This window comes from Leucoraja erinacea, chromosome 1, assembly GCF_028641065.1.
Source record: "Leucoraja erinacea ecotype New England chromosome 1, Leri_hhj_1, whole genome shotgun sequence".
NCBI classification, from domain to species: Eukaryota; Metazoa; Chordata; class Chondrichthyes; order Rajiformes; family Rajidae; genus Leucoraja; species Leucoraja erinaceus.
The window spans coordinates 151,620,845-151,642,168 of NC_073377.1; the positions used below are offsets into that span (position 1 = coordinate 151,620,845).

The 21,324-nt window shown below is 41.7% G+C and overlaps 1 protein-coding gene across 4 annotated transcripts in view; it reads left to right on the top strand.

Moving 5' to 3' along the window:
- fnip2 (folliculin interacting protein 2) overlaps positions 1-21,324 on the top strand; it is a 66,806-nt gene that overhangs the window by 43,587 nt on the left and 1,895 nt on the right. For 3 of the 4 annotated variants that reach the window (XM_055645910.1, XM_055645916.1, XM_055645933.1), the window contains 10 exons: positions 2,496-2,567; positions 2,937-3,072; positions 4,311-4,512; positions 5,650-5,738; positions 9,071-9,217; positions 10,591-10,760; positions 12,994-14,398; positions 16,070-16,226; positions 17,659-17,856; positions 19,943-20,058. In XM_055645910.1, coding sequence (XP_055501885.1) covers positions 2,496-2,567; positions 2,937-3,072; positions 4,311-4,512; positions 5,650-5,738; positions 9,071-9,217; positions 10,591-10,760; positions 12,994-14,398; positions 16,070-16,226; positions 17,659-17,856; positions 19,943-20,058 — 2,692 coding nt within the window. Of the gene's footprint in view, positions 1-2,495; positions 2,568-2,936; positions 3,073-4,310; positions 4,513-5,649; positions 5,739-9,070; positions 9,218-10,590; positions 10,761-12,993; positions 14,399-16,069; positions 16,227-17,658; positions 17,857-19,942; positions 20,059-21,324 lie in introns of those variants that run through there. The other variant, XM_055645925.1, reaches the window with a different exon arrangement.

The window sequence follows — 21,324 nt, forward strand, 5'->3', positions numbered from 1 at the left end:
CTGCGGGCGTCCGGCCGCGGGCGGCGGTGGATTTGGAGCGCCTCGCAGCCAGGGGTAGAGTTGCCGGGGTCGGAGCTACAACCGGCGCCGCCCGCGGCCGGACACCCGCAACCCCAGCTGGGAGTTGGCGGCCACAGCGCTGCGGAGCTTACTGCACGGCGACCCGGTAAGGCATTAACCGCTCCCCGCCTCTCCGACCAGGTAGGGGACTAAGAATTAAAGTTTACCCCTCCCCTCCTCCTTCACATAAAAGCCCTCCAAACTAACTGACTAACATTTAAGCAATGATTTACAGATGTTTAAGTGTCTCTCCGGTCTCCGGGGAGGAGGCAGCCGCTACAGTAGTACAGACGTGGTTGACCGTGGGTCGTTTCGGGTCAGTTTTGGCACCAAACGCGAGCTTTGGTGTGCAGACGACATCCTGGAAAAAATGGCCGGTTTTCGGAATTTTTCGGTTTCCGGAACTCCGGATAAAAGGTTGTGCACCTGTAGTAGTATTCTGAATAATTGGGTTTATTAGTATTGCTCTATTTTCCATGTTATTTCTTACCTTTCACCTGTTCATAAAATTTCTCAAATTTGGATCATTTCAGTGGGCATGGTTTTGTGCAAATTGTATTTACCCTTGTGAAAGTATTTCCTTTCAAATGTATTCAAATCAAATTTCAAATCTAAGGGAAAGAGGCAGGAGAAAAGGGTTAGGAGGGAGAGATGGATCAGCCATGATTGAATGGCGGAGTAGACTTGATGGGCCGAATGGCCTAATTCTACTCCTCTCAGTTATGATCTTATTCCTTCCTACATATTTGTGGAATTCTGAGTCAATGGAAATAATTTCATTCTTTATAATAAAAGGCTTTCGTAAACGTTGAAAGTATTAAATTCCCCTTCATCTAGTATATTTTGGTGAATATAATCCAATATTTGGTAGCTATGCTATATGCATTCTCACTTCATTGCTGCTCTTTGTCGAAGAGTTTTCATCTCGGTGTTAGGAATTTGCAACCTGGACCCTGTAATGATGCTTAATGGTCTCTTAATTTGAGGAAGGACACCCTTTGCTATTGAGGGAGTGCAGCGTAGGTTCACCAGGTTAATTCCCGGGATGGCAGAAATGACATATGATGAAAGAATGGATCGACTGTGGTTTTATTCACTGGAATTTAGAAGGATGAGGGATATCTTATAGAAACATATAACATTCTTAAGGGATTGGACAGGCTGGATGCAGGAAAAAATGTTCACAATGTTGGGGGAGTCCAGAACCAGGGGTCACAGTTTAAGAATAAGGGGTAGGCCATTTAGGACTGAGATGAGGAAAACCCTTTTCACCCAGAGAGTTGTGAATCTGTGGAATTCTCTGCTACAGAAGGCAGTGGAGCCCAATTCACTAGATGTTTTCAAGAGAGCTAGATACAGCTCTTGGGTCTAACGGAATCAAGGGATATGAGGGGAAAGCAGGAACAGGCTACTGATTTTGGATAATCAGCCATTATAGCCGAATGGCCTACTCCTGCACCTATTTTCCATGTTTCTATCTGTTGGAATCTGGATGGTGGTCTGACGTACATGGATAGGACGGGTTTGGAGGGATATAGACCAAATGCAGGCAGGTGGGACTAGTGTAGCTGGGACATGTCTGGTGTGGGCAAGATGGGTCGAAGGGCCTGTTTCCACACTGTATCACTCTATGACTCTATGCTCAGACAGAAGATACAAAAAGTGGAGATATGCAGTTTGTTTTGAGGAAATACGTTTTAAATTGATTAAATTGATTTTAAATTCTATTTAAACCTAAATAGAAAGTAGTTCAATTCGAAATGTAGTAGAACAAATTTGTTTCTATTTCAAATAAATAGAATAAATTTATATTTTATGAATATGTGAAACCACACTGATGTCATGGATGTAATAGTGTGCTTGGGTTTTAAATTGGTTGTATATGCATTTTCTCATTTTTTAAATGTTTGGATATTAAAATCTATGTATTCCATTTTATTTTCTAAATCGAGAGGTCATTTATATTTTTTATTCCTTGACACCAAAGCAAATTAGGAGTAAAATGACACGACGTTTAGCGAAACATGAGTGTTAAATTTAAATCCTTTTACTTGTTCGTTTGTCGCCATGTTAGTAGAGATTGCTGTACGTGGTCAGCAATGATTGTTCTGTGCAGAACCTCCACAATGAAGTTTTGAACGTTTGTTCTTTGTGCGCTGATGGTGCCTAAGATCTCCTCTCCACCCAGCTTGCCTGGAGAGCCATGCAGCTGCAAAAGTTGAATGTGGTTGCAAAAATCCTGTGGGAGGTGAATGTGAGATGCAGGCTGGGTCATGCATCATCTGGCCCATTGATGTTAACGTGTCTTTAATGTCGAAATATTTTCCATTTTTACTAACTGCTCTTTCTCAATGCTGCTCATCTGAGAATAGAAGTTAACTATGATCGGAGTTTTTTTTAATTCTGAAGGTCCTAATTAAACATTTTGTCTTCAGCTCACAGTACACCAGTTGATATGCCAAGCCGAGGTCCAAATGAAGATGGAGACAGTGGCATAGCACGGTCAGGTAGAGATATTTTTAATTCCTGGTATCTTTTATTTCTTGTGACCAAATGAATGCAAGTTCTAAAGACCTACTTAAAACTACAGCATTGGTAGTTCATTGATTTTAAGAAAAAAAGCAACAAATTATTTACTCTGTATATGCTTGTGAAATTCAAAATCCAATGTAAAAAAAAATTAAATAACAGATTAAGCACTTTCTTCTTTCTGGATTTTGAGGTGGATTTTTAATCCTCCATATCCATGAAATCATTTTTCTTCAGAAGCTAAATGGGTGCCAGGGGTAAATCTCTGATCTGATTCTGTTTGAAGCATTCTATAGTTGAAGTTTCTAACTAATTAAGTGCTTTTGTTTTGTTGTTCTACCTTGCAGCTTCCCTGAGCAGTCTCTTAATTACACCATTCCCTTCTCCAAACTCTTCATTTTCCCATCATTGTGGCAGTAGTTTTCAGCGCCGCTGGCTGCGCAGTCAGACCACCAGCCTTGAAAATGGCATTCTTCCCAGATGGTAGGTGTAATGTTTGCAATGTAACCATCCTTGGTTGAAAACAGTCTCGGAAGGCAGAAGCTGTTAACTTTGTGTCATTAAAATACTTTGTGAACTAAAGGCCATATGTAGCATATCATGACTATTTAACATTCGTATAATGCTTCTTGGGTTAAGTCACAATTTTACAGGTCCTGTCCCACTTAGGCGATTTTTTAAATTTAGGCGACTGCCAGCGACCAAGACAATGGAATTCACCAAAGTCAGCACCAGCAACACCCTACAACAGGCCACGACAGCCCAAATTGTCACCACTGTCGGCGAAAATTTTTCAACATGTTGAAAATTTTTGGCAGTCGCCTGAAGTCGCCTAAAAAATTGCCTAAGTGGGACAGGCCCTTAAAGATGTTATATTAATGGGATTATTATCAAGAACAACTGGTGTGATTATGTGCTCTCTGCTTGCCTGGGTGTGTGCAGATCTGTACTTTCTGCACCATCCCCCACCCACTCACCTCAAAGGCTATGGAAAGCCATATATAAATTATCGTATGGATAATTTCAGTATCACCTGAAAATATCCCGCTTGGGTAGCTTACAACCCAAAGGGTATGAACATCGAATGTAGGTAGTTACATGACAACCCCACCACATGTCTCACCTGGGATCAACCTATTTCTCCACACCCCCTCTACATTCCTTCCTCTAATTTCACAATTCGCAATTCTTCAATCCCTTTGCCTCGTATCTTCTCCCTTTTCTTCTCTGGCAATTGTCCAATCATCTGCTGATCAAACCACATTAACATTGCCAAGCTTCATCCTGCCTCTCCTGTCTTCCAGCTTTCTTTCCTCTCCCCCCCTCCTCCACCCTCAATCTGCCTGAAGAAGGTCTTGACCCGACCATCATTTATCCATGTTCTCCAAAGATGCTGCCTGACCCGCTAAGTTACTCCAACACTATCTTTTTTGGTAAACCCGAATCTGCAGTACTTGAAAACATTTCTTCAATGTCAATAGTAAATGGTAAAGCATGGATGAATAAATTGTAGTGTGGGATTACCTTCTCACTATTGGGTCTGAACATGGGTTCCAGTAGTTTTGAAGACATGTTGGGGATGAGAATTCTTGTTTGTCTGGTTCTGAACCATTTTTGATTGTCGTGCCTTGTCCATTGATGCAGAAATGAATATTTTCATGTTCATGTTTCTATAAAAAAATGTTGTTGTTGTTTCTGCTGAATGTGTACTTTATTACAAGGTCGGCTGAAGAGACATTTATGATGGCAGATGAGAGCTACACTTCCAACCCACAGATGGTCCGGCGCAAGAAGATTGCAGTCAGTGTCGTTTTCTCTTTGCCTGAGAAGGAAGAGGAGAACAGAACGTTTCAGGAGTTCTTTTTCTCCCATTTCCCCCTCGTTGAGGCTCACCTCAACAAGCTGAAGAGTGCAATTGAGAAGGTACAAAGTTATTCTTTCACTCATAATTTTTCTCTTAATTTTATTGATGAGAATGCACCTCATTTTATTTCCCCTATTATTAGACTAACAACAAATCTATTTTTAGCAGAGCGACATTATTTTGCACGTATTGACAATAACCTTTATTGAATTTATTCAGGAGTTCCTAAAGGACATACATCATAGTAGAAGAAATTAGGAGCAAGAACAGGGTACTTGGTCCTGCAAGCATACCATGCCATTCAAAATCATTGCTGACCTCTTCTAGTCACCACCTCCTTTTCCATGCATTTCCCCATAGCCCTCAATTTCCTGATCTCTTGAAATTGTTTAAATACTTAGTAATCTAGTCTCCACAACCCTCTGGGACAGATAATTCCAGAGAACCACCAACATCTGTAGGAAGAAATTGCCTTGAACCATAGCTTTAAATGACTACCCCCTTAACTTGTAGAGTGGAAAGTTTACGGTTTACCATATCACCCCTCTTAGGATCTTGTGTTTCAATAACATAACCCTTAATTCTGCCATATTCCAATAATACAAATCTAATGCTACCTTTTTCAGTTAAGACATCCCACACTTCCTGGGACTTATCTCTGTGAATCTCTTGTGAACAGCCTACAGGGCTAATATATCTTAAATAATGGAAACAAAACTCTGCACTGTTTTGCATGTAGCCTCACCGACACCCTGCATTTTTAAACTCCAGCCTCCAAGTAGTTAAGGCCAATATACCATTTCAATTACTTGCTGAGCTACATGGTCATTTTGGTTTCATGCACAATTAGTTGCAGCCCCTCTCCATTTATATAACAGTCTGCCTTTTGTTTCATCTTACCAAACTGAATGACTTTGCACTTTCCTATGTTAAATTTCCATTTGCAAACTTTCCCCACGTACTCAATTATGCATGTCCTGTTGCAAAGTCCAGATATCTCCCGCAAGCCATGCAGTCGTACAGCATAGAAACTGTCCCTTTGCTCTATCATTAGAGCATCTTTCTGTAGCTTGAACTGTCGCTCTGTTTGTGTCACGGTAATTAGAGTAACAAGTGGTCAGGAATGTTCAGGTTATAGACAATGCATATTGAGTCTTGCGTCTTTTAAATGTGCATCATTTAATTATTTTTGTTAGGCAATGATTTCCTCCAGAAAGATTGCAGAATCTACCCAGAGAGTGCAAGCTTACATCAGCCGGGTCATGGAGGGATTGGGAGAATTCAGGTAAGATTTGAAGTGGTTGTATAGTTTTGTTAATGGGTAGTATGCTGCCACATTCACGTCACTGAACACCCTCCAAAAAACACACCATAGTTTAAATCTAGACCTAAAGTTATTGATTCTGTATTATTTCACGCGTGTACTGATTGATTACTAGAATTACAATAAACATTTGGTCATTGATATTGTAATCTACAAATAGCGGTTTGAGGTCAGTAGATGACAAAATTGGTATTTCCTGACCCAAATCAGTGGGAGGTTATGCAGTTTATTAAAAATTGTAACGTAAGATTTATTTATTTCGAAGGACCGAATGGCCGACTCCTGCACCTATTGTCTATTCTTAAAGATAGCGGAGTCGGGGATATGGGGAGAAGGCAGGAACGGGGTATTGATTGGGATGATCAGCCATGATCACATTGAATGGCAGTGCAAGCTCGAAGGGCTGAATGGCCTACTCCTGCACCTATTGTCTATGTCTTTTGAAATTCGGTATATGAGAGGTGGCAAAAATTACAATTAACTTATTTTATTTCTAAGACGCTTGATATGAATCATATGAATACATAGTCATAGTTCAGGACTGATGAGCAGAGAGGAAGTCTTGAACACGGCACTGTAATTGAAAACCCGAGGAGTTTTACAGTGGTAGACACAAAATGCTAGAGTAACTCAGTGGGACCGGCAGCATCTCTCGAGAGGGAGGGAATGGGTGACGTTTCGGGTCGAGACCCTTCTTCAGACTGATGTCAGAGGAGTGGGTGGGATAGAGATAGAATGTAGTTGGAGACAATAAGACTGGTGGGAGAACTAGGAAGGAGGTGATGGAGATAGAGGTAAAGCAATGGCTATTTGAAGTTAAAGAAGTCAATGTTCATACCGCTGGGGTGTAAGCTACCCAAGCAAAATTAAGTGCTGTTCCTCCATTTTGCGCTGGGCTTCACTCTGACCTTTCTGTCCTGGGCCTCCTCCATTGTCAGAGTGGGAATAGGAGGGGGAGTTAAAGTGCTGAGCAACCAGGGGATTAGGTAGGTTAAGGCGGACTGAGCGGAAGTGTTCAGTGAAACGATCGCCGAGCCTGCGCTTGGTCTCGCCGATGTACAGGAGTTGACATCTGGAACAGCGGATACAGCAGATGAGGTTGGAGGAGGTGCAAGTGAACCTCTGCCTCACCTGAAAAGACTCTTGGGGTCCTTGGATGGAATCAAGGGGGGAGATAAAGGGACAGGTGTTGCATCTCCTGCAGTTGCAGGGAAAAGTACCTGGGGAGGGGTTGGTTTGGGTGGGAAGGGACGAGTTGACCAGGGAGCTGCGGAGGGAACGGTCTCTGCGGAAAGCAGAAAGGGGTGGGGATGGGATGATGTGGCCAGTAGTGGGATCCCGTTGGAATTTACAGTGTTTTGGTTTGATCCTTCATCGCCATTTAAAATGACAGATCGGCTCATTCAGTTAGTTGAATCTGAGTTTGCATGCAAAGACCTTGTCTCTTTCAGATATTAGCCTATTTTTATAATGCCGTTCATGTTTAATTGTTTCTGACAATGATTTCTATGTTCTGGTAACCTTTTTTAGATAACGTGGTAACTAATAAATAAATATTGACCTACTTGGCAGAGATTATAATTTGGAACCTGCCAATACTTAGTGATGATGAAGCAATGAGGATTTGAGAAGGTATTGGATAAAGGGATAGGAGGATTACACATAATTGGCACTACCATGGATCTGCTGAGAGAAATGGCACATTTATACATTGTCAAATTCTACCTTGCCTCTTGCATTTTCAATCCTTCCTCCACTTAGTAATTTAGTTTAGAGATACAGCACGGAAGCTGGCCCTTCGGCCCATTGAGTCCGCTCCGACCAGTGATCCCCGTATATTAACACTTCCTACATACACGAGAGACTATTTAGCATGATACCAAGCCAATTAACCTACAAACCTGTCTGTCCTTGAAGTGTGTGGGGAAACTGAAGATCTGAAAGAAAGCCCACACGGTCACGAGGAGAATGTACAAACTCTGTGCAGACAGCACCCAGAGTCGGGAGTATACCAGGATCTCTGACGCTGTAAGGTAGCAACTCTACCAGTGCACCACCGTGCCACCCCGCTGATAGGCAGCAGCATTTGGTCCAAATCTATCATTAAAGCCCAATTGTAAATTTAGAGTTTCTATTGGCTATTCAGAAAATCTGTGTATCACAACTCTCCTCCACGATGTCACACACAAATCTCTTCTGCACCCACTCTCTGATATTGTTTACATACAATATAACAAACTGTTGGATCACCGATGGTTGGTAGTTAGTGTTGTTACAGGCATAATAACCATGATTCTGTGGAATATAGTGAGCCTTGGAAATAACTCCAAATTTGCTTTGGTGCAATATTTCAAGTGACAACTTCCAATCCAATAGCATCTTGACAGAGTAAAGCAAATATTACCCCCACCATGTTCTTCCCACAACCAAATACTTAATTTTGACACAGTGTTAACACTTCAATGGATATCCTTAATCGTGTTCAATGCAGGGCTTTACATAGAGTAATTATCCACCTTAAGTAGGCAATGATACCTACTTCAACTTGAATACCATAAATAATTCTTTATACTTTATCATTAAAAGCTATGGTGATTAAATGTGAGAGAATACGTCGATAATTGCTTCCTCCCATCCCACCCTGGCCGTTCAATGATATTGTGGTTAATCTTTTATCTTGACACCTCCTTCCTCTAATCATCAGCGCTCTTGCTATCTATCAACCTTCCTCAATTTCAGAAGAGCTATCACTATAAAAATAAATGGGCCACTTTGCTTGATCCTGGAGTCGATTTCTATTTGAGCTTATTACATTACTGAAATGATTGTACGGAGTACAAATGTTCAAGCGCAGAGCAAATAACTTATCTTTTTAAAACAATGTGTAAGCTAACATGCATTTAGGCAATAGTGTTTTATGGTCACATGTCCCAGAGAGGACAATGAAATTCTTCCTTGCTGCAGCACAACAGAATAAGTAAACATAGTACATACAATACAATACAGTTTTATTCGTCGCATTGCACATAATGTGCAAGTGAAATGAATTTGCCAGCAGCGGTACTCTGATAAAGAACACACAAAAGCACGCGATAAAATGTAACACAAACATCCACCATCCAGTCATCACTGTGGTGGAAGGCACAAAAATGTGGTCAGTCCTCCTCCATTTTCCTCCTATGGTCGGGACCTTGGCTAAGGATAGTACATATGACATAGTCAATATGGCTAAGGATAACTTGGCATGTAATGTTTTGTGACAAGATGTTAGTACATTTTTTTCTGCATTTCAGGACCACAATATACAATCTTTACTCTGCCCCAAGGATTGCTGAGCCTGCATGGCTTACCATGATGTTTAATGCATCAGATAAGAAAACATTATGCCATCGCTTTGTCAGAGACTTCACCCTGCTGATCGAACAATTATCCAAGAATCAGTATGTATACATTATCTTCAGTTTTTAAGTCAATTTTTACCTCGTGATGTCAAAGTATAAAAAAGATCAGTTGTACAATATTAGAAACCTGCATTATCTCTGGATAGACAAACAATACTGGAGTAACTCAGAGGGACAGGCAACGTCTCTGGAGTGAAGGAACGGGTAGTGTTTCGGGTCGAGACTTGTCAAACTGGTCTCTGGTCTTTGGGTGTGTACACTAACCCACTGATCTTAAATATATTTTTATGCCACTGGTTTCACAGAGAACCTTTAGCAGAGGCGTCCTCACAGATAGGCTTGTCTCTGTCTTCTGTGTTTCCCTAAACGGGCATGGAAGTCTGAGACAAGCTGGAGCTCACTTGCTTGATGCATCTGGTCCCTCGCCACTGCAGGTGAGAGGTTTGCCTGTATGGTATTTTGTTTTTAACTTCTATAATTTGTGATTGATTGTCAAAGGCAGAAAGTTATAACAGTCCAGGGGCTATTCCTCCGGATCCCCACACCAGGATCTGGTTGCCTGGTTTGCCTGGCAATATTGGTAGAGGAGGGCAAGAAAGATCAGTGTGGCCACAGAGAATACTTGCCCAGGATCAAACAAGGTGGTCTGTTGTCATCGACCTCTTCATTTTTGACTACTTTGCTTAATTGGTCACACGCTAGTGATTTAATCCAAAATATTAATCGATTGTCTTGTGCTTGTTGAAACACCAGCTATACATTCAAAGCTTTTTGATTTTCATGAACTATGACAGGTGCTATGCATTTGCCATGATCAAAATTTGCGGAAGAATGGGGCAATTGGCTGTCCCATCATATTGGATATCTAGAACAGGTCACATGTGTTCACTGTCATTTAATATTATTGTTTGTTTTTTTTTTAATTGTGTGCATTTTGGGCCTTTTGAGACAATAATTAGTCCATACTCTCCAGATATGTACAGGTTTTCTGTGTATTATGGTCTTACTGGGATTTCCATTATGAGAGTGGTTTATCATGCTTCTGACCACAACAACATAAAAATGCTCTGGTTCTTATTTCTTCTCAGTTGGGCTATTCATTACCTATGAATGGCCAAATGTCGCTCTGTAAAAGGCAATTTATTCCTGATTTTCCAGGCCTGTACTTTGCTATGTTCAACCAGGAATGACTATGTTAGGTGCTGGTCCATCCAACCACTTGCAACACCAGTGGATTTGGCCTGATAGTCACTTGTAATTATAAAAAAAAAAAAAAAAAAAACATTTAAAAAGAAAAAACTGAATGAGTAGGACAGATTTTGTGACATTGCAGTTGCTTCATAGCTATTTATGAAGGCTTATTTGTTGTGATGTTGAAACTGTTGGTTAAACTACTTTCCCTCCAATTTTAGGTTCATTTCTGCTTTGCTAACGGCTGTGCTCACGTATCACCTGGCCTGGGTACCCACAGTTATGCCAAATGACCATCCACCTAGAAAGACCTTTTGTGAGAAACATGCATCACAGAACGTAGATTCATTGGGTAAATCGCATCCATATAATCCTCTCTGGGCACAACTTGGTGAGTGAGATTTGCTTCTCAGAGAATATTGCCTTTGTCCTACCCATTTCTCCCCACCCTCTTTCAATCTTAAAGCTAACTAGGAATAAATCTCGGAATAGATGGTGTTGGCTCAAATGGATTAAATCCTGAAGGCATGCAAAACCACAGTATCCATACAATGTAGTCGATAACCTATCAATTCAGTTCCAGCCCGATTTGGTCCTATTCCCTGACTTTTCCAATAGTTCTCAAGTTTGTCTTCCTCATGCCTATTTAATTCCCTTTTTTGAACAATTAATCCATCTCCCACCATTTATTTGACCTGAATTCCAGATCACAATAACTTGCTCCATGAGAACATTCTGCCGTATATTATTTTTGGCTTTTTTTCCCCAATTCAAATTTGTCATATTTGCTTTTTCACTCCACTGTCTGTGGGGGAAAAAAAGGTTTATAGCTATCCATTTGTCCAGACTCTTCAGGATTTTGAATGTTTCTACCTACTCTGCTTTGATAAAAACAGTATCATCTTCAACCTATTAACATTTGAAGTCTCTCGCAGAAGATATTCTATGAAAACTTTCCCTCATGAAAGCTTTTGGATCCCCCCTGTAATGGGTGCTGTCATAAGGATTAGATTCCAGTTCCATTCAAGTCCGAGTCATGTGGGTCAGGGTCTAGTGTTTAATTGGCATGTGTACCAGCAATTGGCTTGTGTACCAGCAATGGAACAATGACATTCTTAATTGGTGTAACTTAACATGACCCAATAATGCAGTAAAACGCAAATAAATATAGAATAAATTATTGATCAGTAATACTAGGTAACTAGTGCAAAACCAAAGTCCATATTACAATCCAAACAAAGTCCATTGTTGCTGAGGTAATGGATAGTGCTGCACATTGATATCTGCTAAGAAGCTGTACTTGAACCTGCAGGTCATGGATTACAGGCTCCTTGAGCTACTTCCCAATGATAGTTGCGATATGAGAATGTGGCCAGAGTGATGTGGGTCTTTGATATTGGCTGCCTTTCTGAAGCAGTGCCTCCTGTAGATCCTGTCAATGGTGGAGAGATCCATACGTATGATGGATCAGGCAATGTCTTCCACTTCCTCAGCCTCATTTGTTCCTGGATGTCATGCGACCAGTCAGTGTGCTCTCTATTATACACCTGTAGAGGTTAAATTGAGGGATTGAGTTATAAAATGTGGGATCCAGTACACGTTACTTTCCTCCCTCCCCACCCCACCCCACATAGATTTGTGCAATAGACAAAATTGGTTTAAGAGTATAGCCAATAATGCATTGTCTGGTGTACCATGGAGGTTTCTTCTGTGAAAGTAACACTGGTTGTGAATTAAATGTGATCAGAGCCAGAATGGTGGCCTGTGTTCAGGAACTTAATTTTCAAATTGATGAAAGGGCCTGTCTCACGAGCATGCAACTCCATGCGGCAAGCGCGACCTAACGTGGTCGCTTGAGCTGTACTGCCTCGCGAGGCCGGTCCCACTTCGATCGCCGGAGCCGTATGGAGTTGTGCGGAGCTGGTCCCGACATCGCGCGGGGCTCCGAAAAACTGTCCGTGTTCAAAAATTCCGCGAGGCAACGGCCTACCGGCCCGCAGCCGCCTCGACGCTGTACGCACCCCGTAGACGGGCATATACAGCTTCTTGACGCCGTACATCACGCGCGAACTTCCCGCGGACTTCGCTCAAACTTCACGTCACTCACTCGACCTCCGCGCACCCCCGCTTCCAGTTTGGTCGCACTCGCCGCATGCTGGTGTAACCGGCCCTGTACGGGGAATCACTCGACCTCCGCGCGGCCCCCGCTTCTGGTTTGGTCGCGCTTGCCGCGTGCAGGTCGCATGCTCGTGGGACAGGCCCTTTAGAGAATAGGCATTGCCCAGAATCTTAAAGGTTCATTCATCCAAAGCTTCCCCATGACCATAAAGAACTTGCATTTACCCTAATGCTTTTCACAGCTTACATTATCCTATTGCAATACATCGCCAGCAAATTGTCACCTAGCTATGCAGGCTTCTAAGCATCAAATACTTTAAGATAAATGAAAAGAAAATCTGTTCAGTTGAGGAATATGTGTCGGCCACAACACTGGGATCTTATTTGTGCAATTTGGTGCCTGGTAGCATGTTTGTCTTTGTTTTTTTAAGCTGTATTGACATTTTGAAATATTTAAGAATACTTACTTTTTAAATTGTCCTTAATTCTTTTTTTCCTTTTTTCAGGTGATTTGTACGGAGCAATTGGCTCGCCTGTAAGGCTCACCAGGACTGTGGTGGTTGGGAAGCGCAAAGAACTAGTTCAACGATTACTTTATGTCCTCAGTTACTTCATACGGTGCTCAGATCTTCAGGAAAATGAGATGCAGTGGGAAGGTAAGCTTCAAGAAACTGAGAATGTCCAATCAGGAACTAAGATCAGCACAGTACTCGAGAAAGGAGAAGTGGAAGAATCTGAGTACATCGTGGTCACTGTCCATAAGGATGACCCTGGTTTCAACACTTCCATTCAATCTATGACAAATACTGGGAAAAGAAGCACTACAATGAAAGGCAAGCACATTAGTGTAGATTTAGCACTCAAAGCTAGCTACTGTGAAAGTGCTCAATTTGATGCTCATGATGGGCGGGCCTCTGGAGAGTGCTGTCAAATTCCTTCTACAGTGAATGAACCCAAATTTGTCGATGCTGACAGTTTAAGAGAGGTCACGGTACCTGTTCAGGAAATTAAGGCACACTCTTCCTTGACTGTGAAAGGTGCCACTGTGTGTAAAGCTGAGATGCACAGGTTTGGAAATGAACCAGTTGGGTTGGCTGAAAGCTCTTCTGATTTTGGGGCATCTGCTGCAGTTAAGTTGGCTCCAATGAAGAAGCCTCCAGGCTCCACTTCTAGTGTTGGCATAAATTGTCCAGAAAGACCCTATCACAGGAGTCCACACCTCCAAAGCAGAGTGATGTTTCAGATTGGTTGCTCGTTTTCACCCGATTCAGATATTGAATCGAGAAGAAAAATAATGGAACAAAATCTAGAACGTCGAGGTGCAAAAAACAACAATGATGCTCAAACGTCAAACGATGTTGCCTTCTCAGGAACTGATGCGCTACATCAGCCTGTTATGGACCAGCTCGAAGAAGCTAAAGTCATAGAAAGGGTGAAGGCAAAGGAACAGCATTGTGCTTTAAGAATCCCTTCTCATGAAAAGAGTACCAATGTCTTGGAATGTGGTCGTGAGGACAAAGGCATTGAGAGAAATTCATTAGGAGAAATACCCACCCAGGTTACTTGCATTCACCATGAAGAGGCTGAATCAAATGAACAAAATAACACAGAGATTGCGGAAGCAATGAGGACTTGTCAGAACATTGAAACCGTGTCTTCTGTTATCATTAACGCTAGTTCTGGTGATCAGGACTGTCCAGTCACGTTTGACATCCCCCATGGGGAAAATAAGGCTTCTGGGAAGAAAGATGCTCTCCGGATAGATGCTGACATTCCCAGAAATGAAAGTTCTGACAGTGCTCTTGGAGAGAGTGACGATGAAGACATATCCCACGATTCATCTAAACAAGGATTTGAATATTGCAATGAGAGACAAACTGGGATGGCAGAGGTTGAACTTCCATTACCAAGGTAAGATAATTGATGAATAGGAAAGCTCTGAATGGGAGAGGGGAAATATCATCAAAATAGACCATTAATTTGTTTTTTGAAATGATTATGAATAGGAGTTCTGTTTGTGCAACATAGCTATTTATCCTGCAATACTTTGTGGTCTGGAGTGAGATTACATTGAATTTGAGCAAGACCAAAGATATTCAAAGATCAAGTACTGAGTGTCTCCAGCATTGTTCTGCAATTTCCAGCATTTTCAGTTTTTTTGGGGTTTTTTTTTTCTGTCTCATTGAGGTTGCTTGTGATATGACTTCTAAGATGCTCATCCCCAAAGTAATGACATTGTTCATATTGCATAGACTGAAGAATGGTAAACTGTGGTGCACTCCGTTTCAGAAAACCACACCTTATTCAGCAATGGTAAAGCACTGAGAATCAGAAACATTGTTAGAGTATTCAGCATCTTGAGCCCATCAATGAATTTGTCCTTTCTGTCACCAAGCCTTGTATTTCACTGTTTCTCTGTACACATGACAATTGATAATCTGAATTAAATGTATACCTGCTCTTTCCACATGTTCTTTTGTACTATTGTTTAACAAGACATTCACTGATCTCAGATTAACGATTTATAATCTCATATCAACAATAGCTCTTTGTTAAAGAGAATTGGTTCCAAACTTCCCCTCCAGCTGTAGATTTTCATCAGTTAACAATTCCCCTTTAAAATGTTGAGATACTTGATAACATCACTAACATTTTCAAATTCCTGGGAATATAACCCTTGGGATTCCATGCTTTCATTAAACTAAATTTCATTTCCTTCAGGCGAATATATCATTCATAATGGAGTTTGGGGAAAGCAAAATGCATGATTAATGTTTGGCATAGACTATGGGGCTGAAGATCTTATTTCTGTGTTGCATAATTCTGTAATTCTTAAATGTTGTGATGAGAACTGAATGCAGACTCCTAGTGTTCCTCTGCAAGGATTTCATTCTGCTGTAACATCAATTTTATTCTGATCTCCTGACTATTGGAGCCACATTTTTATTACATTTCAGAATATATTTTATTGCCATTCATAGCATTTTAATGACTCGTGTGTATGGACTGAAATATTTTTGGATCCTAACATGTAACTTTTGATTATTTAGAGAATATTCCAAGGCATTCCTTTGGGCTCTAAATAGATAGCCTCCCTCTAGCCACCTCCATCATCTTCTCAACCCAACTGAAAATCATGTTTGTTTTAACATATTTTATTACACTAAATTATTTTGAATACATTAAAGGTTCTTTTCCTGACGACTGCTTCTCCCAATTATCTTAGTGTTCAATTAAACCACTACTCTAGCCATTTTATCTGATGTCTTGATCAAGGATCTACTGGCAAAGCTTTGATAGAAAAACACAGCTGCACACAGTCTTCTTCAGCTCCTCTCAACTTCCATGGCCCTCTGGTCAAGCACATCTGATCTGCCCATGCAGTGGTAGTTCACAAAGAGACAGATCTCTGGGCTCTGATGGACTTGACCCTGTATTCTTTAAGAAAAAAAAATGGCTGTTGCAAAATAATGTATTTAAATGTTGACTAAGTCTTTGAATAAAAGTGTAAAATATGTGCCTGGCGTGTGTACACAAAACATTTTTTTCAAAGTATACCTTTCCCATTTGGTTATGTTGCAGCATCAAAATGAACAGCAAGCCAAGTCTCCATAATTTTGGAAGATCCTTGTTTGGTGGCTACTGTTCACAGTATGTCCCAGATTTTGTCTTGCATGGAATTAGTTCAGATGAAAATCTGAAGCATTGTTTAATGGCAGATTTGACTCGTGCTGTGCAGGTCAGTAATGGGTTGCATGTCACTTGCTATCGTCTGCCACCATTTTGTGGCAAGGTTGTTTCCTAAAAAATGAGGAAAGTTAGAAATCAGAGGGAAAGTAAGACTGGTATAATGCACCAAAAGGCTACATGGATCATTATTGAAGAGGGAACTTTGCTTTAATCTAAGTACGGAAGTGACTGAAAATAAATTGTAGAGGTTATGAAATGTTGGCCATGTTCTTCGCTCATGGGTGGCACACTAGTGCAGCAGTATTGCTGCCTTACTGCGCCAGAGTCCTGGATTTGATGTTCTCTACGGGTGCTATCTGAACAGAATTTGTGCGTTCTTCCTGTGACTGCGTGGGTTTTCTCCGGGTTCCCCCCACGCTCCAAAGAAGTGCAGGTTTGTAGGTTAATTGGCTTTGTAAATTGTGCCCAGTATGCAGGAGAGTGCTTATGTACGGGGTGATTGCTGGTCGGAGCGGCTCAGTGGGCCGAAGGGCCTGTTTCCACGTTACATCTCTAAAGTCTAATTAATATAAAAGACTGAAAAAGGTCTGAAGAAGGGTCTCGACCCGAAACGTCACCTTTTCCTTCGCTCCATAAATGCTGCCTCACCCGCTAAGTTTCTCCAGCATTGTTGTATACCTTTGTCCACCTTTAATAAAAAGATGGATCAGCAATGGTAACGGGGCTAAAGCTCAATTCAAAAGTAAAAAAAGATGGAATTGAATTGGAGCCATCCACATCTACTGAATTGGAATCAAATTGAATGGAGCCATCCACATCTACTGAATTGGAATCAAATTGAATGGAGCCATCCACATCTACTGAATCAAATTGAATGGAGCCATCCACATCTACTATCACTGATATTAAATAGTCATTCCTTCTCGGCAGCTGCATCAACAGTTGCTGGAGCAACTAAAATGTTACTTCAAAACTTGCATCTTCCAGTTATCTAATGTGTCCCGTGTGTGAAAGTACGTCAAACATCTTGTTAAAGAAAAAACCTAGTTCTGGGAAGCCTCTTAGATCTGAGCATGTGCTGCATTTAGTTCTTGCTGTTATTGTGATGATGGGATTTTTTTTTCCATCGATAGGGAATTTTGTTGTCCTGAGAGTCTTTATAGCCAGCTGCATGTCAAAGGGCTGGAATAATTCTCCTTGTGTGAGTTCACAGCCAGCTGATCTGATATTGTAGAGCATGCAATTCAGTACAGAAATGAAATTCTGCCAGTTCCATTTCCTGCTGATCTTTCATTTCGGCTCGTGCTCAAGTGACTTATCCAAAAGGAAGATGATTGAAGTGCCCAGATTGGAAGCATGGGATTTGTGTTATTGCCAGTATTCTGAATGGCTTGCAAAATTTTAAATGATTTTTAAGAGTTGTGCATTGTGGAAAAAATCTTTAATTGCTGATATAACCCTTTTCCACTTTGGTATTTCAGCATCCTGTTTTAGACGAACCTGTTGCAGAAGCTGTCTGCATTATTGCAGATACAGACAAATTGTCAGTCCAGGTGGCTACAAGCCAAAGAAAGGCGATGGACAATAAACTAGGCAAAGAAGTATTGGTCTCTAACTTTGTGTCCGGTCTGCTCCAGTCCATTCTTCAACTCTATAAACTACAGCTACCACCTGATTTTGTAAGTACATCGCTGCAAAATAATATTATGATTTGTCTGCTACTGATTGTCAAACCTTGTGTGCTTGAAAAACAAAGAACTGCAGAGCTGGATTTCTGAAATACAAACTGAAAATGTTGGGATTATTCCAGAGCACACTCCAGCTGTGGGGAGCCTGATGAAAACATCATTGACCTCAGACTTTAACTCCGTTTCTTTTCATTTGCACAGAAGGAATGAAATATCATAGATCTGAAACCAAAAGAAACATTGCAACAAAGGAGTAAGAGTAGGCCGTTTGCCTTCAAGCCTGCTCTGCCATTGTATACCCTACCTTATCACTATCTTCCACTACCACTTGAAGTCCTTTATGTCTAGAAATAGTCATAGAGTAATACAGTGTGGAAACAGGCCTTTTAGCCCAACTTGCCCACACCGGCAACATGTCTCAGCTACACTAGTCCCACCTGCCTGTGTTTAGAACCTCAACCTTACTCATTGAGGTTCAAACAGAATTTGGTTTCTGCAGTCATACCCACAAGAAAAAAGAACCAAGAAGCAACACAATTTACATAAACATCCATCACAGTGAATCTCCTCCTCACTGTGATGGAAGGCAAAGTCGTATCTCTCCCCTGCACTCCTCATTCTCCTCCCGAAGTCAGTCAAAGCCCCCGGCGGGCGATGGTGAGTGTCCCGCGGCCATTAAAGCCGCGCCGGGTGATGCAAGGCCGAGCTCCGGGTCTTGGTGTTGGAGCCCCTGGCGGGCGCTAGCAAGTCCCACGGCCATTTAAAGCTGCGCCGGGCGATGTAAGGCAGGTAATTTTCAACCCCGCAACTTGGGCGGGAAAAGTCGCAGTTGCGGAAGCCCCGAAAAGCGGTTTCCCAGCAGAGACCCGCGGGCTCCCGGTGTTACTGTCCACCAGGCCTGCGGCTGGAGCCTCCGAATCTCCGGGGTCGGGCCGCCGCAGCAGCACCACCACCGCTCCTCCCGCTCCGAACTCTGCCAGCTCCACGATGGTCAGTAGTCCGCAGGCTCCGCGACTGGAGCCCCAGGTCGTTCCGGTTGGAGGCCACTCCACGGTGCTAGGCCCTAATGACAATGGAGACCCGACAGAGAAAAGGTCGGGTTCTTCATGCAGGGGAAAGATTTTAAAAGTTTCCCCACCCCCCCCGCCACCACATACATACCCAGTTTAAAAAAAAAAAACACTTTAAACTACATTCAAACGAGACAAAAAATAAAAAAACGACAGACAGACTGCAGAGGCTGCTGCGACGCAAGTCGCGCCACCCACCCTATCACTAGTCTGTCACCTCCCCATTGATTATAAATCAACAGTTCAAATTGCAATAACATCACTGAAAAATGGTTGTATCTTTTGTTCAACTGTAACATAATGTCCTAACTTCTATATCAATTCCCTTACTGATGAAGGCCAACATGCCACAAGCCACCTTCGCCACCCTATCTACCTGCAATACCACTTTCAGGGAACCTTGAGCTTCTGCAGTACAACACTGCACTGGGCCCTACCGTGCACTGTGAAGGTCTTGTCCTAGGTTTGACTTCCAAAATGCACACACTTAACTGATGAGAACCACATTTGCCATTCCTTGATCCACAGCCTCTAATTATTGATAAATCAACTTCATTGTATACGTTACCACCTATTTTAGCGTAATCTGCCAACTGATTATTTCACATCCTCATCCAAATCATTGATGTGGATGGCAAACAACAACAGACCCAGCACTGACCCCTGAGACACACCACTACTCATGAGCCTCCTCAACGAGAAACTACCTTCTATCATCAAGTCAATTTTGAATCCAATGAACGAGTTTTCGTTGGATCCTATGCAGTCTAACTCAATAGTAACCCGTCATGCGGAACCTTATCAAAGATCTTGCTGAAGTTCATGAATGCTCATAAAGATCAAAAATACTCGATCAAACCTATGAGACTCTTTCTCCCATGCAAGTCGTGCCGACTATTCCTAATTAACCCCAATCTTTCCAAATGTGTTTTCCAAATTTGAGTAATTTGTACTGAATTTTGTTTTTGCCGAATTAATTCTGACATCCCCGTCTCTCTTCATTGCAGTGTGTGATCCATCTTGAGGATCGACTTCAAGAGCTGTATTTTAAAAGTAAGATGCTGTCTGAGTACCTCAAAGGCCACACTAGAGTCCACATAAAAGAACTGGGAGTGGTGCTGGGGTAAATCAAAACATTTAAACTATTCTGTGGATTTGCTTAAGTTGAAAGGATGTGTTCAAGTCCCATTGCAGACTCCAGAGACTGGAGCTTCAAAATTGTATCTGCCAGTCCTGTGCAGTGATGCAAGCGTGCCACATTGTGTATTTCAGATTAAATGGGCATATGTGTAAAGTCCCATGGCAGCTTCATTTCAGTGAAATTCAGGTCAATGTAATTTTTAAAGCTTAACTATTTATTTTGTGACAAACTTTGTATTTTCTCCAAATTTGCCATTGGTGCTCACTGAAAATAGAGATTGTCCTTTGTGCTGTAGTCTCGGCATATTTTATAGATACTTTCAAATTATAAATTAAAGTTTTGGTCTTTAAAAACAGTCTTTTTTTTCCTCTTGTGTATAATTAAAAATGTCTTGTGTTGCTGCCAGCTGGTGCAACACGTGGTGATATTTTAGTCCGATGCATCCCAGTCCTGCAGTCAGGAGCTGGCTGTGATATATTAGCTTTGCGTCAACATTTCATGGGAGGTCTTTGAGCATACCTCTTTGTTTTTTATGTATCCATTTCGATACTCGGGTCTGTGTCAAAAGAGAATCATAGATTAATTCATGTTACGCAGTGCAGAATCGGGCTCTTGGTCCTTATTGACCTTGATGCCTATCTAAATGAATGCCATTTGCGTACGTTTGGCATTGTATGCTTTGAACCTTTCCTATCTATGTACCTGTCAAAGTATTTAAAAGCTGTAACTGCAGCTGCCACTACCTTCAGAAAATCAAGATGCCAAGTACCCTTTGTGGAAAAAAAACCCCTCAGATCTCTTCAAATCACCTTGTATTAAATCTAGGCCCTCTAGTTTTAGACTCCCCCACCCTGGGGGAAAAGACTAACTATTAATCCAATTAATGTCCATCATGATTTAATAAACCTGCAAAAGTTACTCTTTGGCTTCCTTTGCCCCAGGGAAAAAGTCCCAGCCATCCAATCTCTCCTTTTGCACTTGAGCCCTTCAGTCCAGGCAACATTCTTGGGAGTTTTTTCTGCACCCTCTCTAGCCTAATCAAAATGTTCCTCTAGTGTGGCGACCTGTATTGTACACAACATTCTAGCATTTAACCAACATTTTGTGCCACGGTCCCAACTCTTCTACTCAATGCCACAGCAGATGAAAGCTGGCACTGACTTCACCACCTTTCTTTCGCTGCCTCATTTGGGGAACAATGTACATATCCATAGGTCTCTCTGTACCACAATATTCCTCAGTGTATGT